This window comes from Melanerpes formicivorus, unplaced genomic scaffold (genome assembly GCF_026170545.1).
Source record: "Melanerpes formicivorus ecotype bairdi unplaced genomic scaffold, bMelFor1.0.p_v2 SCAF_16, whole genome shotgun sequence".
NCBI lineage: Eukaryota > Metazoa > Chordata > Aves > Piciformes > Picidae > Melanerpes > Melanerpes formicivorus.
The window spans coordinates 16989455-17014117 of NW_027142368.1; the positions used below are offsets into that span (position 1 = coordinate 16989455).

At 53.7% G+C, this 24663-nt stretch overlaps 1 protein-coding gene across 1 annotated transcript; it reads left to right on the forward strand.

Annotated features, from left to right (window-relative positions):
- The first annotated feature begins 1335 nt into the window (after positions 1–1335).
- Positions 1336–24570, forward strand: NAT10 (N-acetyltransferase 10). Its single transcript, XM_068148445.1, has 28 exons — positions 1336–1643; positions 2359–2450; positions 2953–3124; positions 3409–3531; positions 4221–4282; positions 5136–5250; positions 5693–5800; positions 6615–6748; positions 7145–7238; positions 7577–7675; positions 8195–8331; positions 8822–8946; positions 9238–9388; positions 9809–9905; positions 13526–13642; positions 14037–14138; positions 14776–14850; positions 15397–15513; positions 15685–15818; positions 16210–16258; positions 16817–16910; positions 17004–17114; positions 18306–18478; positions 19535–19654; positions 20066–20164; positions 20575–20648; positions 22974–23057; positions 24151–24570. Exons 1-28 carry the CDS (start codon positions 1536–1538, stop codon positions 24245–24247), a joined length of 3063 nt encoding a protein of 1020 aa, XP_068004546.1. The 5' UTR covers positions 1336–1535; the 3' UTR covers positions 24248–24570.
- The last annotated feature ends 93 nt before the right edge of the window (positions 24571–24663 follow it).

The following is a 24663-nucleotide window of genomic DNA, read 5'->3' on the forward strand; positions in this document are numbered from 1 at the left end:
TCTGTTTGCTACCATGTTCCCTGCTTCAGTTACCTCCTTCAAATGTTCAACACTTTGGCAGCATTAAAAGCGAAGAATAAATATATCTATGCAAAGAGCTTGGCTCAACTTGGGTATTGAAAGGTTAATGTTAAGCTTTTAGGTGGTTAGGAATACTTCTGCTGAGAGGAGAATGAATTTAGTGTTTGAGAACTCTTGCTGGAAGGTGGCAGACAGACTAATAAATTGTTGTTCTTGTGGCAGCTCCACAGGTGTGCAGCTTGGGATTTTGTATGGAAGACCTCCCCCCCCCGGCTGTGTTTCTAGCAAGCAGCAGCGTTTCAATGCTGCAAGTCACTGGTTTCCTAACCTTGCTTGGGAGCACACCATTTAGTACCAGATAACAGAGAGTCCTAGAGAGTGTTGCTTTTCAGGGTAGGTGCTCTGTTTGCTTCCTACCGTCTTGTTTCTATGAGCATATTGTGAATCCACATCCCCTGCCCAGGGACACCCGCTGACAGAGTGGCTCAGAGGGAGCTGCAGAGGCACGGTGTTCACTCCCAACAGGGCTGGGGCTTGGTTGCAAGCAAGGTTTGTGTAGAACAAAGGTTTTTTAATGAATAAAATCAATGTTGCCGTTGCATTGAAATGTGGTTCATGCCCTTTTTACACTCAGTTACACCAAAGTCCCTGAACTAAAGGAACAGAATCCCTGGGGAAAGTCCTGGCCCTGTCTTTGGACGGGACTGCATCTCCGGGGGCGTCTGAGCTACTTCCACATGCCAGCTCTTTTTTTTTGGGGGGAAGGGGTGTGATACATAATTGAGGATTGCACTGATGGTTCTAAAAGTAGCTTCCAAGAGTGCTGTGTTTCTCGGGGGTGGAGAGTCCTCCTCCTTAAATAATTCTCTTCGCTTGCTCTCAAAGCAATAGATCTAAAGCTCAGTTCTTGCTGCTGGTGCCACGTTCTCTGGCCAGTCTCAGGCCGGTCTGTAAGAGCCTTCTCTCTGCCTTCTCCCCCCGCAGTGAGGCACGGCCGAGCCTGAGCGCGCTGCTGCCAGCCGCCTGCCTGCGCTCCCCCTTTGCACACAACCTCAGCTCCGTCAGAGTCCTCCCTCCGGGAGCCGCTGCGGAGTGACTGACAGCCGCCCGTCAGGGACGGCCCGACAGAGCTCGGCCTGTGCAGTAACGAGTGCACGGTCGAGGCTCTGACCATTGCTCCCCCGGCTCCATCGCGATTTCCCACGAGCAGAGCAGGCTAAGCGCTTCCCAGACCTGCACTGCGCAGGCGAACGCCGCGGGCAGCCGCGGGGTCCTTCCCGGGGCGCGGCGCACGCGGCCTGGGCCGCGCCGTTCCCACGCGGTTTGAGCCGCGCGCCGCCGGAGCTGCCGCCGCAGGGCCGGGAGGGACTGAGCCGGGACTCGGGACCCGGGCCTCACTGAGCCGGGACTCGGGCCTCGGGCCTCGGGACTCGCTGAGCCGGGACTCGGGCCTCACTGAGCCGGGACTCGGGACTCGGGCTGCGGGGGAAGAAGGCTCCGAGCGTCCCGCAGCCATGCAGCGCCGGAAAATAGACAACCGCATTCGAGTGCTGATCGAGAACGGGGTGGCGGAGCGGCAGCGCACCCTCTTCGTGGTGGTGGGTGACCGCGGCAAGGACCAGGTAATCCTCTGGCTGCGGGCAGGGCCTGCGCGCGGGGCGGGGGGGTGTGCTGATCCCGGTCGGTGCTGGCCGGTAGCGGCGTTCCCCGCAGCGCAGGGTGAGGCAGAGCCATGGCTGCCTCGGGCCAAGGGGCTCCACAGGCTCTGCCCTGCAGCACCTGCGGCGTGAGAGCCTCCGAGGCAGGCGACGAAAGCGAGCGCAGGCAAATGGGGTTTGCAAACAGGCCGAAGGTGGGTGGCGGAGCGGGTGAAGGGTGTGGAGAACACGTCTGGAGGGGAGCAGCTGAGGGATGTCCAGCCTGGGGAGGAGGAGGCTGAGCGGAGATCCTCTGGCTCTCTGCACCTCCCGGCAAGGAGGCTGGAGCCAGGCGGGGGTCGGTCTCTGCTCCCAAGAAACAAGCAACAGCACAACAGGGAGCGGTGCCAGGTTGCCCTAGGGGAGGTTTAGGTTGGACGTGATGAAAAACGGCTGCGCTGGGAGGGTTGTCAAGACCTGGAACTGGCCACCCGGAGCAGTGGTGGAGTTCCCATCCCTGGAGGGGTTCCAAAGCCGTGGAGATGTGGTGCTGAGGGACATGGTTTAGTGGTGACCTGGCAGTGCTGGTTGGTGGGCTGGGCTCTATGATCTTAAAAGTCTCTTCCAAGCAGAACGATTCTGTGGTTCTAACCAGCCTTGGCTTAGAGCACAGCTGATGGTGGTGTCTGTGTTTTGGCAGGTGGTTATACTTCATCACATGCTGTCTAAAGCAACTGTAAAGGCCAGACCCTCTGTCCTGTGGTGTTACAAAAAGGAGCTGGGCTTTAGCAGGTGAGATACCTCTTGTGTTTTGTGCTGTGGTGGCTGCTCTGTGCGAGGCAGAAGCTCTGTGACTGGTCTGATGAGCACAGGTTGAGTGATTGGGTTGCCAGGAGAAACAAAATTCTTTCCTGGAGGAGCTGTAGGAAGTCTGCTCCTGCAGAGCTCAGCTTTGCTCTCTGTGATAGGCTTGGCATCAGCACTAGGAACTTCTGGTTCATTTCTGTAGCTGTTTTGTTCTGAACCAATCTCACCTGTTTAACCTCAAAAGACCAAAACTTTCCTTCAGCTCAAGGCTTCTGTGATTCCAGCCAGGTGGTTTGCAAAGCCAGTTGGTTGTGTGCACCTCTGGCCTGAGGGCAGGTGGGAGCATGCCGTGACAGCAGCGTCCTTGATCCACGTCCTTCCCCTTGGAGGCTGCTCTCTGGCCTCTAGTTAGATTTGAGGGGAGACCTGAATGCACACTGCTCCAAGCCTTTCCCCAAGGGACCTTCAGTGCTGTTCTGCTCTCCAGCCACCGCAAGAAGCGAATGAGGCAGCTGCAGAAGAAGATTAAAAGCGGCACTCTAAGCCTGAGGGAGGACGACCCCTTCGAGCTGTTCATCGCCGCCACCAACATCCGCTACTGCTACTACAACGAGACCCACAAGATCCTGGGTAACACCTTTGGCATGTGTGTGCTCCAGGTGAGGAGGGAGACCTTGGGCTGTAACAGATCGCTGTGCTGGGATCTGCTTTCAGCTCCAGTGCTGCAGGAACAGGTTTTGTTGCTCATGTCGGTTTAGCTCGTCCTTTACAAGCTCTGTGAGGGGGAAGCAGCCTTGCAGGCAGGATTTTAATGGGATGTTGGTCGGTAGCAGTGTGAACTCTGAGCTAAACCTTCTCAGGGCTTTAGGCTTTCAGTTCCTTTTAGGAGGTGCTGATGTGTTGATGAGCCCTGGGCAACCTGGGAGTTCTGTTTATTCCCTAGGATTTTGAAGCCTTGACTCCAAACCTGCTCGCTAGAACTGTGGAAACAGTGGAAGGGGGAGGAATTGTGGTGATTCTCCTCAGGACCATGAACTCCCTGAAGCAGCTCTACACAATGACCATGGTATGTTCAGCATAACTTTTATGGGCCATGCTCTTCCTTCTGTCGTCCTTCCTCCTCCTTCATTCCTCTGTCATTGAGTGCCTTATGCCTAGGCAGTTCTGCCAGCCCCTGTCTCTGGGAATGCTGCTGGGTGGTAAGGAGGCAACACCTCCCAGTCACAGGTGTAACTGGCTGCTTTCACAAGAGTTTTGGGAAGTATTTGGGGTATCTGCCCACGTTACAGGAAATGGAAGTGAAAAATGAGCCTGTTGAGTACTTTGTGACCTGCTTCTAGACCAGCTCTGCAACTCCAGTCCTAGATGTGAGCTGCTCACCTTGGGAGTACTCAACCTAGAGCAGGAAGTGTTTCTGTTAGTAGCAATGGCAGTGGGCAAATCAAAGTGATAGACCAATTTTCCTTAGCATCTCTGAGGTGTTTGAGGTGTTCAGTACCTGACAGAAGGGACCTGTCAGGCAGGCAGGAATAAGAGCCCTGGGAGAAGGGGTGGTGAGGAAAGTCCATTTGGTAACAAGCCTTTGGAAACTGAGGGTGCTCCACAGCGAGCAGGGGATCCACACTCTCTGGGATTTGGAGTGGATGGAAAGGGAAAGGAAGAGTGGAAAAGAAACTGGGTTGTCCTCCAAGTGCCAACCTTGTGAACAGTGACTGCTGCTGACTCTCCAGAGTGGCTTCTCCTGTTTTGCTTCAGGATGTCCACTCTCGGTACAGGACGGAGGCGCACCAGGACGTGGTGGGGCGGTTTAACGAGAGGTAGGTGATTAAAGGCTCTGTCCCCAGGCATCTGGAGCAGCCTCTTGGATTCATCCCGTAGGAAATCATCCCAGAGCTTTGCATTGGAGTGGGGCTTGGCTGCTTCAGTGGAGTTCACACATTCTGTCCTGGGACTGAACAGAGTTTGTTGCTGGAGGAATTTGTATGCAAAATGTTGGTGTATGGTACAAGGGACAAACAGATCCCAGTTTGGAAGTGTTCTGAGTTCCATTCTTGAAGTCCTCTTGGAGGAGACCTTTGAGATCACCTGCTCAGCAGAGCTCACAGTCCCACCACTGCTGCTGAGCCACTGCCACTAAGCCATGTCCCTCAGCACCACATCCACACAACTTTTAACCCCCTCCAGGGGTGGTGACTCCACCACCTCCCTGGGCAGCCTGTTCCCTTTCTGGGAAGACACTTTTCCTGATACCCAACTTGAACCTCCCCTGGCACAATTTGAGGCCATTTCCTCATCCTGTCACTTGTTAAGAGACCAGCCCCCACCTGGCTCCAGCCTCCTTTGAGGTAGTTGTAGAGGGCAATGAGGTCTCCCCTCAGCCTTCTCTTCCATAGAAACAAATGCTCTAGGTACAGCCAGGCTCAGATTCTTGCACTGTAAAACATGAAACTCCCTGGTGTGGAGGCTCCTGCAGGTGTTTCCCTGCTTGTTGTATCAAGCAAGCAGCTCTTACCCAGGGAGCAAGGCCTAGCTCTGGTGAGAGATACTCTGCCAGTGTGTGAGGATGTCATAACTCAGCTGTAAGTAGCTGTAAGTAGGAGTTTAAATGAACCCCCAAAACGTAGGGGTGGTGCTGGTGTTCCTACTGAGCTCCTTTGCTTTGCTGCTCAGGTTCATCCTGTCCCTGGCCTCATGCAAGAATTGCATCGTGATAGATGATCAGCTGAATATTTTGCCCATCTCCAGCCACGTTGCAAACATCACCCCTGTTCCACCACAGTCACAGGTCAGTAAGCAGCAGCAGCCCCTTGCCCCTGGGAGAAAGTGGCCTCTGCTGGCCCCACAGTGTGTTACAGATCTTAAAAGGCTGAGAGCTTTCCCTTCACTCTGATTTATGTCAAATAATGCTCCTGAAGAGAGGAGCCAGAGTGTTCTGCAGACACAGTACCTGCCTCTGGGTGAAGTGTGGGAAGCTGTCTTGGCCTCCCCTTCCCTGCCTTTTGGCCTCCCCTTCCCTGCCTTTTGGCCTCCCCTTCCCTGCCTTTTGGCCTCCCCTTCCCTGCCTTTTGGCCTCCCCTTCCCTGCCTTTTGGCCTCCCCTTCCCTGGGTTTTTTTCTCTCACAGTTTGGTGGTTTTGCCTGCATTGATTTTCCTGTATTGCTGCTTAGCCTTGTGAGGTGCCAAGGTGTCCTTTACTTACCCCCTTCTGGCACCTCCTGTGCTTGCAGGAGGACAGCCTGCGGCCCCAGGACTTGGAGCTGAAGGAGCTGAAGGAGAGCCTGCAGGATACCCAGCCTGTAGGAGTTTTGGTGGATGGATGTAAAACCCTGGATCAGGTTGGTGTGGTGGTGAAGTCTGAGGTGCTCTGTGCTGGATGGGTCACTGTGGGTACTGATGTTTGTGTCTCAGCTTGATGTCCTCAAAGCTGGGTGTGAGCAGTGGTGGCTGCAGCCTTGGAGGATTTCCTTGGCAGGTGGGTTTGGCCATGGTAGCTCAGTGTCAGTGGTTTACTTCTTGAGGTTCAAGTAAGTGGCAGGACTAGAATGGAGGCAGGGAGCTTCTGGGAGGAGAAGCCTGGGTTTAAAAAGAGGATGTGCTCTCAGGGCCTGAGCTCAGCAGGAGACAGAACCTGTTCAGGTTAGTTCTGAGTGGCAGCTGAAAAGACTCTTTGAACATGCTCCTCTTGCTGCCTGCCTTACACTGCTTTGACTCCAGTTTGAGAGCCCCTGGCCAGTGCAAATGCAGGCCCTGCTGCAACTGTCTTCCCTGGGTTCTGAGTATGCACTGAGAAGCTCAGCCTGGAGGCTCCCAGAGCTCTGCAGTGCTGAATCCCTTTTATAGTAGATCTGACTGCCCAGGTGTGGCACACTCCTTGGAGAGCAGTGTGCTGCTTCCTGCCTTGCTGAGTGCACTCTGTGGGCAGTGGCATGGAGGTGTGCTGATGATTTGCCTGTTCTGACTGGGATAACATCAAGAATTCAGTGGCTCAGGGTGACCACATCTGGCACATCTGTCTGGGCTTTAATGTTCCTCTCCCCCACCTTCTGCTTCTCTCCTTCCTGTTCTAGGGAGGAAGACAGATGCTAGTGCTAAAAGTAAGTAATGCTGAATTTAAACACAGTTCATGTGTGGTTTTTCCCTGATCATCAGGCCAAAGCAGTTCTGAAATTCATTGAAGCCATTTCTGAGAAGACCTTGAGGAGCACTGTGGCACTGACAGCAGCCAGGGGCCGTGGTAAATCTGCTGCCTTGGGACTGGCCATAGCTGGAGCAGTGGCTTTTGGGTGAGTGAACCCCTCCAGTCTCCCAGGTTCTATTTGCATCCCTGAGCTAGCAAAGATGCTGACAGAAGCTGAACACACTTGTAGTTTCCACCCCTACATCCCTCCTGTTTGCTCTTGCTTCCTTTGGCTGCTGCCTGTGCTGATACTCAGGGGTTTTGGTTTACAGTAGTAAGAAAAGCTCAGTCTTTAAAGTTCAGCATAAACAGGCACAAGTTACCCCAGGTGACTGATCCTTAAGGTCCCCTCCAAGCCAAACCACTCTGTGACTGTGAAATTGGGATGTCTGAAGGAATCTGCTGAGTGTAGGAGGTGAAATGAGGCCCTCATGTAAAGGAAATACTCTGTGTGTGTGTGAAGTGTCTTAGAGTTACACTCCTGCTTTATTTTTCTGTGCAGTTACTCCAATATCTTTGTCACATCTCCAAGCCCTGACAACCTTCACACTCTCTTTGAGTTCATATTTAAAGGCTTTGATGCACTGCAGTATCAGGTAAGGAGAGCAAAGGGTCTGACAGTACTGTCAGGAGGGGGTTTGCAGCTCCCCTGTGATTTGTGTTGACTCCTGTTAGCTGCCAGCCCTCTCAGTGCTGTGCTGCAGAAATGAGTGATGCCACAGCTGTGTCCCTCTCTAAGTGGGGTGAAGCAGTTTGTGAAGTAGCTCTTCATACAAGTAACTAAGTTCTGAGTTCTGAGGCCTCTGAAGGCTGTGTGGGGTGAGGTGTTGGGTGGGAGCTGAAGTGACAGTGTGCCCTTGGTGAGCTGCTTTGGGTGCTGCTGCTACTTCCTTCCATCTCAGCTTGCTCACACTCTTGTACAATCTTTTGTCAGGAGCATCTGGACTATGAGATTGTTCAGTCCTTGAATCCAGAGTTCAACAAGGCTGTGGTCAGAGTGAATGTGTTCAAGGAGCACAGACAGACCATTCAGGTAACCTCTGCACTCTTGCCCTTCTTCCTGCTCCTGGTTGTTGGTGCTCCCACAGCTGCTGTCCTGTGAAGCCTGCTCATCTGAAGTGATCTGTAACTGTTTGCTGTTAGGCAGGCAGACCTCTGCTCCTGCTGGCTTTCACAAGACACCTTCTTGCTTGCTGTGAATAACTTCACTTTACTAAAGCTGCCTTGGTAGTTGCTTGTCAGCTCTTTCTTGAAACAAGAGCCAAGGGAGAGGGAAGAAAGAGAGAAGGAAGAGCAAATGTTGCTAGTGGTTACTTTGTCTTCCTTTTCACAGTCTCTGCAGAGAGATTTGTGTGGAAGTAGGCAGAGCAGGCTGGCATGACCCAGTCCTTGTTGGGTAGCATCAACCCTCTCCCAGCTGTCTTCATCTCTCAGTCCCTGGCTCGATGGCCATGGAGAGCAGGCACAGCAGACAGCTCCTCAGGGCTCCAGCTCTGGCACCTCCTGAGGAGCTGCTGCTGCCAGTGACACTGCCCTCTCTCATGCCTTGCAGTACATACACCCTGCTGACGCTGTGAAGCTGGGTCAAGCTGAGCTCCTTGTGATTGATGAAGCTGCTGCCATTCCTCTGCCCTTGGTGAAAAACCTGCTTGGCCCTTACCTTGTCTTCATGGCTTCTACAATCAATGGGTAAGGCTTGAGCAGCATCTGTCTGCCTGGGCAGGCAGGTGTGCAGTGCCAGAGGACTGTCTCCTATCTCCAGCAGTGTGTTTACTGCACACTGTTACATCAGGCTGTGCTAACCCTTGATCTGTCATGGAACTGCTCCTTAAAATAACCAAGGCTCAGTACTTGGACTTCTTGCTTTGGTTCCACTGGGGATTAAGTGTTTGACTTGCACCTCCTCTGTCCTGCTACAAGGAGCAAGGATCCTGCTCTCTGTTAGGAGAGAGGGAAGAATGTCTTCCTTCCAGGATGGTGAGGCTGAGAAAGTGCCAGTGTAGGCTGCCCTGCCCTACATGGGCAAGAGCATCCAAAGGCAGCCCTTCTCACACAGGGCTGGGGCCCTCACAATGGCCACAGAGCTCTGGATGGCAGCCTGGCTCTGTGCTGGAGCTTCCCCATGACTCAGGGCTGCTCTTGGTGGTTGGCTGCAGACCTTTTGTCCCCTGCTTCCCAGGTACGAGGGCACCGGTCGCTCGCTCTCCCTGAAGCTCATTCAGCAGCTCCGGCAGCAGAGTGCCCAAACCCAACTCACCCTGACAGCAGAGAACAAATCCACAGCTACAGCTAAACTTGCCTCAGGTACTCCACTGCATGCTGGCCTGTGGTGTGCAGCCAGGATCTGTGGTGCTGCTGGCTGGCCAGCCCTGGGGCTATCCCACCTGTGCTTTGAACCTGTGGGAGGGTACTGGGGTGGGGAAATGAAGGAATTCTCTGGTTTTGACTCAGGGTTTTCAGAGGCTCTGAAGGGATGAAACCCATAGGAGCCATCATTTTCTAATCTCTTGGGAGCTGCCTTCAGGACACTGATCCTGCTGGATACCTTGCTAGCTGTGGCTTCCAACACCTGATGTTCTCCTCTGCAATCTGCAGCTCGTACACTGCATGAAGTCTCCCTCCACGAGTCCATCAGATATGCCCCTGGTGACCCAGTTGAGAAGTGGTTGAATGACCTGCTGTGTCTGGACTGTCTCAACATCACCAGAATCATCTCTGGCTGCCCACTGCCTGAGACTTGTGACCTGTATCCTTACTCATGTGGTGCTCTGATCAAAATACCTTGCTTTGGGTGGAGGAGGCTTTTCCACTTCCCTTAGTAGTGAGGTTCTCCAGCTAGCATGAGAGCCTCAGCACCTGCTCTATGGGCAAAAGTCTCTGAGGAGCTCTGACCACTGCCTGGTGAGGCTGGTGCTTTGTGTTAGCAGGACTGCTACTGCACAGACAGCCCTAAGGAAGGGCTGGTTGAAGCAAAGTCCTTGCTGGAGGTTAGCTTTGCAGATGGAGTCATGAAAGCTGTGAATGCTGCTCCAGGTCACTCATGCTGCAGAGCCTGGGAGCAGAAGCCAGCATGCAGCCCAGAGCTCTGGTAAAAGTCTTACTCCTCAACCAAGAAGGACTTTTTCCTGGTTTCCAAGCAGGCTGTTTCCTTAACCTCTGTGGGTAGGTACTATGTAAACAGAGACACACTGTTCTGCTACCACAGAGCATCAGAAGTGTTTCTGCAGAGGCTGATGGCCCTCTATGTGGCTTCACACTACAAGGTAAAGCTAGTGCTCCTAGCAACATTTCAGCTAGGCACTTTATGGAGGGAGCAGGGCTTGTACAGGTCTGTTGGCCTAACTGAAATGCCTGAACAGCTTCAGTTGCTGCTTCTTGTATGCTGGTCCATGTTTTCCTTTCTCCAAGAAGATCTCTGCCTTGGTGCTGGATGAATATCTGCAGCTCTTTTGCCTGGAGTAATTATGAAGGCTAAATCCTAGGTGAACCTGCAAGCTTGTCAGAGCAGTGTCAGTGCAGCTCTCCAGTGAGTGCATCCTAGATGAACCTGCAAGCTTGTCAGAGCAGTGTCAGTGCAGCCCCCCAGTGAGTGCATCCTAGATGAACCTGCAAGCTTGTCAGAGCAGTGTCAGTGCAGCCCCCCAGTGAGTGCATCCTAGAGATGAACCTGCAAGCTTGTCAGAGCAGTGTCAGTGCAGCTCTCCAGTGAGTGCATCCTAGGTGAACCTGCAAGCTTGTCAGAGCAGTGTCAGTGCAGCTCTCCAGTGAGTGCATCCTAGGTGAACCTGCAAGCTTGTCAGAGCAGTGTCAGTGCAGCCCCCCAGTGAGTGCATCCTAGAGATGAACCTGCAAGCTTGTCAGAGAAGTGTCAGTGCAGCTCTCCAGTGAGTGCATCCTAGGTGAACCTGCAAGCTTGTCAGAGCAGTGTCAGTGCAGCCCCCCAGTGAGTGCATCCTAGAGATGAACCTGCAAGCTTGTCAGAGCAGTGTCAGTGCAGCCCCCCAGTGAGTGCATCCTAGGTGAACCTGCAAGCTTGTCAGAGCAGTGTCAGTGCAGCTCTCCAGTGAGTGCATCCTAGGTGAACCTGCAAGCTTGTCAGAGCAGTGTCAGTGCAGCCCTCCAGTGAGTGCATCCTAGAGATGAACCTGCAAGCTTGTCAGAGCAGTGTCAGTGCAGCCCTCCAGTGAGTGCATCCTAGAGATGAACCTGCAAGCTTGTCAGAGCAGTGTCAGTGCAGCCCTCCAGTGAGTGCATCCTAGATGAACCTGCAAGCTTGTCAGAGCAGTGTCAGTGCAGCTCTCCAGTGAGTGCATCCTAGAGATGAACCTGCAAGCTTGTCAGAGCAGTGTCAGTGCAGCCCCCCAGTGAGTGCATCCTAGAGATGAACCTGCAAGCTTGTCAGAGCAGTGTCAGTGCAGCCCTCCAGTGAGTGCATCCTAGAGATGAACCTGCAAGCTTGTCAGAGCAGTGTCAGTGCAGCTCTCCAGTGAGTGCATCCTAGAGATGAACCTGCAAGCTTGTCAGAGCAGTGTCAGTGCAGCCCCCCAGTGAGTGCATCCTAGAGATGAACCTGCAAGCTTGTCAGAGCAGTGTCAGTGCAGCCCCCCAGTGAGTGCATCCTAGATGAACCTGCAAGCTTGTCAGAGCAGTGTCAGTGCAGCTCTCCAGTGAGTGCATCCTAGGTGAACCTGCAAGCTTGTCAGAGCAGTGTCAGTGCAGCCCCCCAGTGAGTGCATCCTAGAGATGAACCTGCAAGCTTGTCAGAGCAGTGTCAGTGCAGCTCTCCAGTGAGTGCATCCTAGGTGAACCTGCAAGCTTGTCAGAGCAGTGTCAGTGCAGCCCCCCAGTGAGTGCATCCTAGAGATGAACCTGCAAGCTTGTCAGAGAAGTGTCAGTGCAGCTCTCCAGTGAGTGCATCCTAGGTGAACCTGCAAGCTTGTCAGAGCAGTGTCAGTGCAGCTCTCCAGTGAGTGCATCCTAGGTGAACCTGCAAGCTTGTCAGAGCAGTGTCAGTGCAGCCCCCCAGTGAGTGCATCCTAGAGATGAACCTGCAAGCTTGTCAGAGAAGTGTCAGTGCAGCTCTCCAGTGAGTGCATCCTAGGTGAACCTGCAAGCTTGTCAGAGCAGTGTCAGTGCAGCCCCCCAGTGAGTGCATCCTAGGTGAACCTGCAAGCTTGTCAGAGCAGTGTCAGTGCAGCCCCCCAGTGAGTGCATCCTAGGTGAACCTGCAAGCTTGTCAGAGCAGTGTCAGTGCAGCTCTCCAGTGAGTGCATCCTAGGTGAACCTGCAAGCTTGTCAGAGCAGTGTCAGTGCAGCCCCCCAGTGAGTGCATCCTAGAGATGAACCTGCAAGCTTGTCAGAGCAGTGTCAGTGCAGCCCTCCAGTGAGTGCATCCTAGAGATGAACCTGCAAGCTTGTCAGAGCAGTGTCAGTGCAGCCCTCCAGTGAGTGCATCCTAGAGATGAACCTGCAAGCTTGTCAGAGCAGTGTCAGTGCAGCCCCCCAGTGAGTGCATCCTAGAGATGAACCTGCAAGCTTGTCAGAGCAGTGTCAGTGCAGCCCTCCAGTGAGTGCATCCTAGATGAACCTGCAAGCTTGTCAGAGCAGTGTCAGTGCAGCCCTCCAGTGAGTGCATCCTAGGTGAACCTGCAAGCTTGTCAGAGCAGTGTCAGTGCAGCCCTCCAGTGAGTGCATCCTAGAGATGAACCTGCAAGCTTGTCAGAGCAGTGTCAGTGCAGCCCCCCAGTGAGTGCATCCTAGAGATGAACCTGCAAGCTTGTCAGAGCAGTGTCAGTGCAGCCCTCCAGTGAGTGCATCCTAGGTGAACCTGCAAGCTTGTCAGAGCAGTGTCAGTGCAGCTCTCCAGTGAGTGCATCCTAGGTGAACCTGCAAGCTTGTCAGAGCAGTGTCAGTGCAGCCCTCCAGTGAGTGCATCCTAGAGATGAACCTGCAAGCTTGTCAGAGCAGTGTCAGTGCAGCCCCCCAGTGAGTGCATCCTAGATGAACCTGCAAGCTTGTCAGAGCAGTGTCAGTGCAGCCCCCCAGTGAGTGCATCCTAGAGATGAACCTGCAAGCTTGTCAGAGCAGTGTCAGTGCAGCTCTCCAGTGAGTGCATCCTAGATGAACCTGCAAGCTTGTCAGAGCAGTGTCAGTGCAGCCCTCCAGTGAGTGCATCCTAGAGATGAACCTGCAAGCTTGTCAGAGCAGTGTCAGTGCAGCCCTCCAGTGAGTGCATCCTAGAGATGAACCTGCAAGCTTGTCAGAGCAGTGTCAGTGCAGCTCTCCAGTGAGTGCATCCTAGGTGAACCTGCAAGCTTGTCAGAGCAGTGTCAGTGCAGCTCTCCAGTGAGTGCATCCTAGGTGAACCTGCAAGCTTGTCAGAGCAGTGTCAGTGCAGCTCTCCAGTGAGTGCATCCTAGAGATGAACCTGCAAGCTTGTCAGAGCAGTGTCAGTGCAGCTCTCCAGTGAGTGGATCCTAATCTCAGGTTAGCCAAAAGAGTACCCTTGTACTACTGAAAAGAGTAAGACTCCATCTCAAGGCTTCTCAAGATCTCATGGGTGGCTGAATGTGAGTGGTGAAGTCAGTACTGAAGTGCTGTTCCACTTGGCTGAGGTTTGGCAGGGTAAGGGGTAAGTAGCTGTGTAAGGCCAGGGAGTTCAGTGCCATCCATATTAGAGCAAGAAAAAGCTGCTGTCTGGCAGGGTGACAGCCCTGAGCTGGCCTGTGGGCTTCAGCCATCAGCAGAATGAGTTCCAGGTTTCTCAGCCCTGAGCTCTGGCCCTGGAGGGGTATGTACAAGTCAGCCACTGTCATCACACTGCACTTTGAAGCTCTTCTCACAGACTACATCTTCAAATTTCTGCTGTGTTTTTACCCCCCAGAACTCTCCCAATGACCTCCAGATGCTCTCTGATGCACCTGCCCATCACCTCTTCTGCCTTTTGCCACCTGTCCCACCTACCCAGAACTCACTGCCAGAAGTGCTTGCTGTGGTGCAGGTAATGCTTCCATTTGCAACTGCAGAAGTGCAGACTCCTCAGAGGTACCTGCTGGAGAGTGTAGAACTGTTTCAGTCCTTGGCTGTTGGCTGCCTGGCTCTCTGCTTCCTTCCTGAAGAGCACAGATCCTTAGCTCTCTGTTTGACACTCCTGCTGCCCCTTGACAGGAGCAGCCCTGTTTAGGTGAGAGCTGTCTGGCATTTAAAGAGCAGAGCTGGTGGGAGAAGCTTCAGTGTTTGCTGTTGATGGAGTGCAGAAAATGCAGAGAGTACTTTCTGTGCTGCCTTCAGGCTTCCCTTGCAGCGTGGTGTGGTGCTGCTGCTGCAGCAGGGGTACCCAGTGTGCTCTTGGGGAAGCCTTTGCTCCACTCGTGGTCTGTTGCCTTTTCTGGCAGGTCTGCCTGGAGGGAGAGATCTCTCGTCAGTCCATCATGAACAGCCTGTCTAGGGGGAAGAAAGCTTCTGGTGATCTTATCCCCTGGACCATTTCAGAGCAGGTAAATGATCCAGCTGTGTAGAGCCACAGAGCTGTGGAGGGTGGGAGAGGCCTTTGAGATCATCCAGTCCAGCTGCTTGCCTCACGCCCTCAATCCCAGCGCTACTGCTAGGACACCTCCACTAAGCCATGTCCCTCAGCACCACAGCCATGCATCTTTGAAACCCTTCAGGGATGGTGACTCCACCACCTCCCTGGGCAGCCTGTTCCAATGCCTCACAACCTTCTCTGGGAAAAGAATTGTCCTGGTATCCAACCTGAACCTTGCCTGGCACAAGCTGAGGCCGTTCCTCTTGTCCTGTCACTTGTTGCATGCGAGAAGAGACCAACTCCCATCTGGCTCCAGCCTCCTTTGAGGTAATTGTTGAGGGCAATGAGGTCTGCCCTCAGCCTCCTCTTCTGAAGGCCAGCAGACCCAGGGCCCTCAGGCATTCCTCACAGGGCTTGTGTTCAGGACCCTTCACCAGCTTAGTTGCTCTCCTTTGGACGCACTCCGGCACCTCCGTGTCCTTGTAGTGAAAGGCCCCAAACTGACCACGCTAATCTAGGTCCTCACACCCAGGATATGTTTCAGCACTGTTTTTTGTCTCCAGAGCAGCCATCTGTGTGCTTCAAGCTGACCTCTGTCTCTTGCACAGTTCCAGGATCCAGACTTCGGGGGCCTGTCCGGCGGGCGCGTCGTTCGCATTGCCGTTCACCCGGACTATCAGGGGGTAAGGTCGCCTGGAACCTGCCTGCTCTGAGCAGCCAGCAGTGGCCCCATGAGAAAGGACCTGCAGGCAGAATTCAAGAGGGCAATGGTTTCAGATGCTCCAGCTTTCAGCATTTGGAGCTTGGGGACTGAGGCAGTGCTGGCTGCATAGCTAATGAGGTCAGGCCCTGCGCAGGGGCTGCCGCAGCAGGCTGGGGCCATTGCTTTCCTCTGGGGGAGAGGCAAGCCAGGCCCTCTGTCACCAGGCAGCACTGGAGCATGCCAGCAGCACTATCCAGTCAATATTTGTTGGGATCACCAATTTCCATGCCAGAGTTAAGTACCAAGAATGACTACTCAGTCCTCAGGTGCCAGCTGGGCACTCTGTGGTTTGGGTCAGCCAGGCTCTGTGGTGTCCTGCTCTGGGGAGCTGCTGTGAGCAGGGAAAGGAAATCTTCTCAGGGAGGGAGTGACCTCTGCCCTGTGATTGCTAATGGGTTTGTGAGGGGAGAAAGCTTGTTGAAAATCAGACTGACCCCTTTGCTGACAGTGCCTTCCTGTTCCACAGATGGGCTATGGCAGCAGGGCTCTGGCCTTGCTGCAGATGTACTACGAAGGCAAATTCCCGTGTCTGGATGAGAAAACAACTGAGAAGCCAAAGGAAATTGCAAGTGTGAGCAGTGAGGTATGGAGCTCAGGGCATTTGCTGTGTGCTCTGGGTTTGTTTTGCCCTGTACCTCTCACCAATGGTTTTGCTCTGTGAGGAGGAAATTGCTGTCATCCTCCTTAGACAGAAGAGGCTTCGTTTTCAGCCCTCTGAGGGCTGCTGCTCAGCCATCCCCACTCTCTCTTCCAGAGTGTTGGCTTGTTAGAAGAGGTGGTGACCCCTCGGAAGGACTTGCCTCCCTTGCTCCTCAAGCTGAGTGAGAGGCAAGCTGAAAGCCTGGACTATTTGGGGGTGTCCTATGGCCTGACCCCGAGATTGCTCAAGTAAGGCATGGTTCCATTTGCTGCTTACAGCCAGTGCAGAGTGCAGCTGTATAAAACATTCTCATGATACCAAACATGCAACTAATGCAGCATGAAAACAGATGGCTTGTCCCCTGGGTGTTCTCTTCATCTCTGCATGCTTCACTTGGTTCCTAGAACTGGAGCAGCTTCCTGCCCACTCCTCCTGTAAGATCTTTTCTTGCTGGGGCTGACCCTGAGTGCTCTCTTCTGTCAGTGCTCCTTTCCAGCAGTTGCTGGGTGTCTCTTCCAGACTTCTGCTTCCTTTTCACCAGTTCTTGTGCAGGAGGTAGATGGCATTTAAGCACAAGTATTACTGTAGCACCAACAGCTCCACACTCCTCAGTGCCTTTTGTCTTCTCCATGTCCCCAGGTTTTGGAAGCGTGCTGGGTTCGTGCCTGTTTATCTGAGGCAGACAGCAGTAAGTAGCAGAGTTCCTGGAGGCAAGCACTGGGCATCTCCATTAGCTCCTGGGAGGTGTGACTGGGACAGGAAGGGTTTCTGAGGCTACACTGGGGGCTTGGTTGTGGTCTACAGTGAAGGAGTAAAGCTTTGGGGCTGTAAGTGTGCTTTTGTAAGCCTGCTCTGTAGAGATGAGCACAAAGGTGCTGCTGCTGAGGGCTGTTAATGAGATGCACAGTGGCCCTTCAGCTGCTGCCCCTGACTGCTCACAGGGAGTGGCACTGGCAGTTGCAGGACTCTGGGGAGAATGAGCTGTCCCATGGCACTGCACTTGGCTCTTGTTTCTTCTGTCTCTTGAGCTGCCCCTGGAATGTGCAGTGCCAGTGGCTGCTGCTTCCCTCAAGAAGGCAAGATCCCTCAGCACTGGGATCTGGCAAGTGCTGGAAGGTTACCTTAGGGAGTGGGGAGCAGTGGCAGTCACTGCCTGGGTTGTTGATGCAGAAGACCTTTGCCTTCTTCAGCTGAGCAGAGTGCAGAAGGTTGATGATGATGATGGGAAATATTTCTTGCTTGTTAGAACGACCTGACTGGGGAGCACTCCTGCATCATGCTGAAGATGCTGAATGAGGAGGACACCGAGCAGGAGCCTTGGCTTACTGCCTTCTGGAAAGGTAACTTCCATTGCCCTGGTGCTAGAAGAGCCTTCTGGGCCATTTGTTGCAGCTGTCCCCAGGAGAGGTTTGCTTTGCCATCTCGCCCCACAGACTTCAGGCGGCGCTTCCTGTCTCTGCTCTCCTACCAGTTCAGCACCTTCTCTCCTTCCCTGGCCCTCAATATTCTACAGAACAAAAACATCAAGCAGCAGCCACAGCCAGGTGAGTGTCCTGGCCCACAGCCTTCAGGCACATTGCAGTTCAAAGTCCTGCCTGCAGGTTTAGCAGGGTTCTCAGGCACGAGCATGGGATGCTGCCCTTGGGAAGTGCCAGGAGTCTCTCTGGGTCAGGTAGCTTACAGCCTGGTCTGCCCCTGTTAGCCACAAACATCCCTGTGTGTCTCTGGGGGAAAGCTGCAGGGACTTCTGCCACTGGAAACAGGTAGGAGTGGGGGTCTGCTGGGTTCATCTCTTTCCCTTGCTATTTTGATTGAAGTAACCCAAAATTAGAGGGGCTCTGACTGTAACAGGGAAATGCTTGACAGGACTTGGCTGGGTCCTGACAACTGCCAAATCCAGCCTGGAGTTAAAAGGGAAGCCTCAGACAGCAAGGGGTCAGTACACAGAGCTGCTTGCTTAGGACCTGAGGAAGGAGGTTGTCCTCAGAAATCTGGGAACTGGAGCATGATGTCTGTCAAGGAGAGAGCCTTTAGTTCAGCTGCATGTTCTTGGGCTCACTCCAGCACTTGGTGGGGGAAGCACACAGGAAGTGTGAGCAGGAGGGCCAGGACAGACAGTTGCAACAGGCACTTCTGGCTTGAAAGCAGACTGCTGCTTTCTCACCGTGCCTGCCAGAGGGGAGACCTCCTGAGAGGTGAGTGGTGTCCTGTGGGGTTTGAGCACCTGTCTTGGTGGGAGAGTTCTGGCTGCTGCTCCAAGGGAGCAAAGCTCTCTAGCAAAAGCCAGTGAAACAGATAAAGCCTGGGCAGTGTTTCTCAGCCTCACTGCTTTCAGTCTCTGGCACCTTCACATGGGTGGCACTGCTCTGCTTTGGCAGTTGCATTGCTTTGGGTGTGGCTGGAAGTCTGTCTGAAAAGGCTTTGGACAGCCAAGGCTGAGCAGCAGGGCTGTACCTGGTGGGTTGTACCTGGTGGGCTGTACCTGGTGGGCTGTACCTGGTGGGTTGTACCTGGTGGGTTGTACCTGGTGGGCTGTACCTGGTGGGTTGTACCTGGTGGGTTGTACCTGGTGGGTTGTACCTGGTGTGCTGGCTTCTGAAGGGTGCTGGGAGGTGAGCCTAGGGAGTGGCACTTGGCTTTTCTTCACTGCTAAGAGGAGGAACCTGGTAAATGCTGAGGTCCTGGAGAGCCCTGGGGAGCAGCCCTGACGCCTTTGCCTTGGTGCTGCCCCCCAGCCCTCAGCCGTGCCGAGCTGGAGTCGCTCTTCATCCCCTATGACCTGAAGAGGCTGGAGATGTACTCTCGCAACATGGTGGACTACCACCTCATCATGGACATGGTGCCCACCCTGGCCAGGATGTTCTTTCTGCACCAGCTGGGAGATGTCTCTCTCTCTGCTGCACAGTCGGTAGGTATGGCTGGGAGGAGCCTCATCAGCTCCTGCTGCGAGGGCTAGGAAGAGCTTCCTGCTTCCTGCTTCAGCTCAGCTTGAGAAGAGGACTTCAGTTACTTGCTTCCTCTGGGCTCCTCTTCCTCATTTCCCCTCCTTGTGGAGCTCTTCCACCTGTAGTGTTTGCTTTGAATCAAAGGTATCCAGGGATCATACTCCACGTGTGTTTGGTGAAGCATGCCATGCATGTGCAATAGGATGGGAAGGTTGGGTGCTGAGCCACTGGAACAGGTTGCCCAGAGAAGGTTTGGAGGCTTCAACCCTGGAAGTGCTCAGAGCCAGGCTGGAGGAGGCCTTGAGTAACCTGGTGTAGTGGGAGGTGTCCCTGCCCATGGGAGGGAGTTGGAAGTCGATGACCTTTAAGGTCCCTTCTGACCAAAACCATTCTGTGATTGTATGAACAGTGGCTTAAAACTCCCTCACAATCTTTTGGACCATGACCTACAAATGCTGACCTGTGCTGAGTGTGGAGTGCCAGCTGGCTCCTGCTGACCACTCTGGGCTGTGCCCCTGCCCCTGGGCTCCTGCTGACCCCCTCTGGGCTGTGCCCCTGCCCCTGGGCTCCTGCTGACCCCCTCTGGGCTGTGCCCCTGCCCCTGGGCTCCTGCTGACCACTCTGGGCTGTGCCCCTGCCCCTGGGCTCCTGCTGACCCCCTCTGGGCTGTGCCCCTGCCCCTGGGCTCCTGCTGACCCCCTCTGGGCTGTGCCCCTGCCCCTGGGCTCCTGCTGACCACTCTGGGCTGTGCCTGTGCCCCTGGGCTCCTGCTGACCCACTCTGGGCTGTGCCCCTGCCCCTGGGCTCCTGCTGACCCCCTCTGGGCTGTGCCTGTGCCCCTGGGCTCCTGCTGACCCCCTCTGGGCTGTGCCTGTGCCCCTGGGCTCCTGCTGACCACTCTGGGCTGTGCCCCTGCCCCTGGGCTCTGGGTTGTGGCAGAGGAGTGTAGGGAGTGCAGAGGGTGCTGTGTGTATTTGCTGGGAAAGCCTCTGGAACTGCAACCCATGGCATGTCCTTAGGCTCTTTTCCTAGGGATTGGCCTCCAGCACAAGTCTCTGGAGCAGCTGGAAAAGGAGGTGGAGCTCCCCAGCAGCCAGCTGATGGGTCTCTTCAACAGGATCATCCGCAAAGTAGTGCAGGTGAGAGAGAGCACCCTGAGAGCCTTGCCTGGGGCCTGTTGCACCACAGTGCCATTCCAGCCTGGCACCAAGGGAAGGCTCAGTCAGAACTGTCTGTGTCCCCAGTCACTGACTGTGAAGTTCTTTGTAAGATGGGAGAATCCCAGTGGGAACAGCAGGTGTCTGTGGCACTGATTGCTGTGGGGAGAGTGCTCGAGGTGTCCCTGACCAAAATGCTGAGGGCACAGCCCGTGCTGCCAGCTGAGCCTCAGCCCCTGGGTTATGGCTGTTCAGCATTGGTGCCATCTCACCTCTGGGAAGTAAACTTCCCAGTCTCTTTTAGAGGTAGATTTGGAGTCCAGTGAAATAATTGGAAAGCTTTGGACCTGGATTTCCCTTTCTGAGGTCTGTGATTTCTTCCTTCTTTTGCAGTTGTTCAATGCAGTCCAGGAAAAAGCTGTGGAGGAGCAGATGGTGGCAACAAAGGATATTGTCATGGAGCCAACACTGAAATCTTTAAGTGATGATTTGGTAAGGATGAACTTTCTTCTTGACACATGTGTGAAGGCTTCGTGGGGGCTCCCCTGAGTGTCATCTACATGCTACAGTCTAAATTTAATCTGAGTGTTCCCTTGCAGTCTGAGCATTTCCTTAATGAAAAGGATTCCACATCACATCTGTCACTTGATGGTGGTTAAACCCTGACAGCTTTGCATGCTTGTAGCCATCCTTTGTTCATCTGCAGCACAGGCTGGCTGCAGGATCTGCTGAGGTGTTCCTGGAGTTCTGCACTGCAAGTATGCAAACATGAAACTGCAGCTGTTCAGAAGGCAGAAGCCTCTCAGGACCATCTGGCTTTTGGCTCAGGGAGTTCAGGGGGAAAGGTGTTGCTCACTGCTGCACTGGGAACTTGATGCATCTCTTCTTCTGTCCTGTTGCAGGAAGAAGCTGCTAAGGAATTCCAAGAAAAGCACAAGGAGGAAGTGGGGAAGCTGAAGGGCATGGACCTCACACAGTAAGAATTTGTCTGTTTGGGCCTCAAAGGCAGCTGTCCCCTGGTGGCTGTTGGGATGCCAGGTCACTAGCACGTCCTGCTGAGGCCTGGGCACAAGGCTGCCATGGCAGTACCACAGCCTCCAGCCAGCAGAGCATGAGGAGTAGCCATGGGTGCTGTCAGCAGTGGCCAGGTGAGCTGAGCCTGTGCTGCTGCAGCAGGAAGGAGAACTGGGGGCACTGTGTGCCTGCCAGCCAGGCAGTAACCTGTGGGGCTGGCTCTGCTGGAGGCTGCTTTGCCTCACACTCAGAGCATTGCTTCCAGGAGGAATTGAGTAACCTCTGCTCTTCAAGGCCATTCACCCCAGGACTGAGGGCAGTGCCTGAGAGGTGTCACAGGCCCAGGGCTGAACTTGCTGCCTTCCCTTTTTCTGCTGGGTGTTTTGAACAGAAAGCACAAGCCTGTGAGCTGGCAGCTGACAGCTGATGTGCAGCTGGCTGTGTGGAGCTGTACCAGCTGAATTGTGAGGGCTGGCTCATTGTTCCAGCGCTGCAAACAGAAGATGTGCTGATGAGGGGAATGCTGGATCCACCCTCAGCTCTCTGCCAGTGCTGAGTTCTTTTGTCACCTAAATGGGAAGTTCTTAGCATCTCTCCTGTGTCAGTTCTGCTCCTGGCTGTTGTACACATGGGAGTTCTGTAGTATGGAGTAACAAAGCAAGCTGCCTGGTTGCAAACTGAGTTTCCCTTGCTTCTAGAGGTCATCATTAGTTGTCTTAAACCAGGACACTCAGGTCCTGTTGTTTGCTGTCTGGCTTAGCTCTGTGTGCAGCTCCAGTGAAAATGGTACCTGGCTGATTGAATTGTTCTCTGCTTTAACAAAACCCCAGTATCAGTCCCCCCAGACAGCAGGAGAAGAGCCACCAAGGAGAGCCTTTCATGAATGCACAGAGGCCTTTTCCCTGCTGTGGAGCTGGACACTGAGTTGGAGCAGTTAACTTGAAGTGTCAGCAGATGTCTCTCTCTCTCTGGATCAGTTCTACATGCCACTGACTCTTCCCTTTTGTTGTCTTACAAACCCTGCTCACTCTGCTGACATCCCAGAAGAGTCTGGGATGGCTCTGGTTTAATCTCTGCTAAATCTGAGAGAAGGACTAAAAGCTGCTTTGACTCTTCAGTTGTCTGCAGGAAGGGCACAGCTGGCTGTGTCTGGATGAGACTTGCAAGTCAGTCACATTGGGAAGACTACCAGAGCTGTGTGGCAGTTGCCTTCCAGTTCTTAGCACTGAGAGTGTTACACAGCTGCCTTCTTGGAACATGTTCCCTTTTGGGCTTTTTTCCCCCAGGAATAGATTTATGTCCTTGTCCATGAGGAGAGAGAGAGGGAGAGAGAAATCTCTTCTGAACACTTTTCAATGCAGGTTATAGAAAACTTGGGGAAGAGGGAGAGTGGTTTGATTTGAAAGGGCTTTGTGCAGTGCAGCTCAGCCTTGTCTGAACAAAGGCAAGGCCATCCTGAGTGCTGAGAGCTGGAGATGGAGAGCAGCCACTCAGACTTAGCTGCATGGCTGCTTTGCCTAGTTAAATTGCCATGTAATTTCCAGGGTACTTGAACACCCAGCCAAGAGGCTTAGAACATGAGCTTATTTGAATAGCAATTGTTGTCTTAATTCCCCTTTTCAAAAGAGAGCTGCAGGTCTTCAGCTTTCCCTGGGCTGCTGCAGAGCTGCCCCGTCCCAGGTCCCCCGGCAGCTGCTGATGTAGCTGACTTCCCAGCGCAAGCCTTGGCTTCTTGCATCCTCTTCCTTCACCACCACAACCAACCAGCCTGGGGTTTTGGGGAGGGGGAAGAATTAAAAAGAGCCCTCCAGCTTTGATAAAGAAATCTGTGTAGTGACTGTGGATCTGCTTGTGGCCATCAGGCTTAAAGCTGCAGTGATTCAAGGTCTGTGTGTCAGAAGCGGAGCGGGTGAAGCGGTCTGCAGCGCTGCCGCTTCGCCTCTTGTGTGGCCTCATGTTTTGCTCCCATGACAGAGGTGCTCCCCTCAGCACTCTGCCCTCCTGGTGAGAGGCTTTCATGGAACAGTTCTGTGCTGTTTCCTGGGAGCACTTCCTTTGACACTGCCCAGTTTGGGGTGGGGACAGCTGTTGGTTGCTATTGACCTCGCTTGGGCTGAGTCTGCTGGCGGAGCCGTGACAAACTCTGGATCCCTGTGCCGCTCCAAGCGCTGGTCTGGTTGGGTGCCCAGCCAGTGCCTTTGTTTGGAGAGACAATCTGATCACCTGCTTTATTTTCCCCTTGGTGCTAGCAACTTCACCTGGATGTTCCTTTCCCCCCTTCTCTCAGGTACATCATCCGGGGCGACGATGAGGAGTGGGACGCGGTGCTGAGCAAAGCAGGGCAGAACGCCTCCGTCGTCAGCTTGAAAAGGTTAAACACTGCACAGAGCTCTCTCTGCTCTTTCCTGAGAGCTTCATTCTCATGGTTTGGGGCTTTTTCCTCCCAAGAACTGAGTGCAGATAAAATTAACTTAGTGGCCTCAGTAGATTCTCAGTTTGCCCAGAGGAAGCAGGCTGTGAGGAGCTGAGAGCTCTGCTGGGTGCTCCTGGGGCTCCTGCAAGGGTGAGGCTGCTGCTGTGAGTTCTGAGTGGCTCTGACAGCCTGTGTGGAACTCAACTTGTCTGTTGGCATGGATGAGGCTTGATCCTGGTTGTGCACAGAAAGTGGCACTGGTCCTCCCTGAGCCACTTGTGAAGGAGGAGCTCCTTCCACAGAGCTGTCTCACTTGCTGGGGGAGCTCACAGTGGCTGGGAGCTTGTGGCAGTCCCATTGCAGGCAGAGCAGATCCAGGGAGGAGCAATTCCTTCAAATGTGGCCTGGAGCCTGCAAAACTCTGAGCCTGCATTTCTGCAGTTCCTTTTCACCCATCTTCTTTCTTCTGCCTTGCCCAGCATGGAGTCTTTCCTCATCTTTTCCTGGGGGATTTATAGTTGAGACTTGCCTGCTTGCCTTCCTGAGGTGCCTGGCAGCTGAAGCAATTCCATGATCTCTCTTCCACCCCTTGTCCATTGGTGGGGCTGTCATGAATGCTGGAAGCTGTGAGTTTCCAGAAGCCTTACAGGGATGAGAGAGTCTTGTGAGTGCTGATGGAGATCAGAGCTCTGCCATGGTTGCTCTAGTGCAGGGAGAAGATCCTGTCCTTCCATCTGTCAGGGGTAATATTTTCCTAGGTGCCCTAAATTCCAGATGCCCTTTTATGAATTGCCTTCAGGACACACAGCTTCAAGTCTTGGAGAGCAATGGCAAGAGCTAAAAACCAAGGGATTCAAAGTGGGTTAGAGAAGCTGAAGACACAAGAAATCTAGGTCATGCTCTTGCTGTCTGCACCACCAGTTGCAGTGACCCAAGTACTGGAAGTGCTTCTCCCAGCCATGTTTCTATGCAGACCCTCTCACAACAAAACCTTCCCAGCTGTAGGGGAATCCAGTGTGCCTTTAACAGCTATTTTGTTCCTCTTTCCCAGTGAGAAGAGAAAATTGGAAGCAGCAAGAGGAGCCAAGCCACAGAAGAAGTTTAAGAAGACTAAAGATGTAAAGCAGAAGAGGAAGAAAGGCCTTTGAAGGCAGTCAGTGAACTTGAATTAGCAAGTGATGGGTCTGTACTGTTCTGCTCTAAACCAAAATGCTTCACCTGGGGGGAGAGAGCTGGAGGGAAGGAAAAGCCTTGGAGGCATTTTTACAGTCTGCACTGTGGGAGCACAGTGACACTGCCAGGGATGGCCTGTGAGGAGTTCTGTGATGGAGTGTGACTGCAGAGCTTGAGCAAGGCACTGACCAGCACTCTGGGCTGTCAGCAGAGGGCCTGAGCAGCCTTCAAGGACTGTAACCTTTCCTGCATCCTGATGTGGCTGTCTTTATTAAAAAGGAATTTGGACAACAGAGGAGAGAGAAACTTCAGGCTCTGGAGTGTGGCTTTAGCACTGCAGCACAGCTTGAGCCATGCAGCTCCTGTCCAGCGCTGCCCCTCCCCTGCAGCA

What these genes read in the sequence shown, in the direction of transcription:
- NAT10 (XM_068148445.1), top strand. Translation starts at nt 1,536, where the DNA reads ATGCAGCGCCGGAAAATAGACAACCGCATTCGAGTGCTGATCGAGAAC. An exon ending in TTGGCATGTGTGTGCTCCAG is followed by an intron (nt 3,125 to 3,408) that starts GTGAGGAGGGAG and finishes TTTATTCCCTAG; the next exon opens with GATTTTGAAGCCTTGACTCC. An exon ending in AATCTTTAAGTGATGATTTG is followed by an intron (nt 20,165 to 20,574) that starts GTAAGGATGAAC and finishes GTCCTGTTGCAG; the next exon opens with GAAGAAGCTGCTAAGGAATT.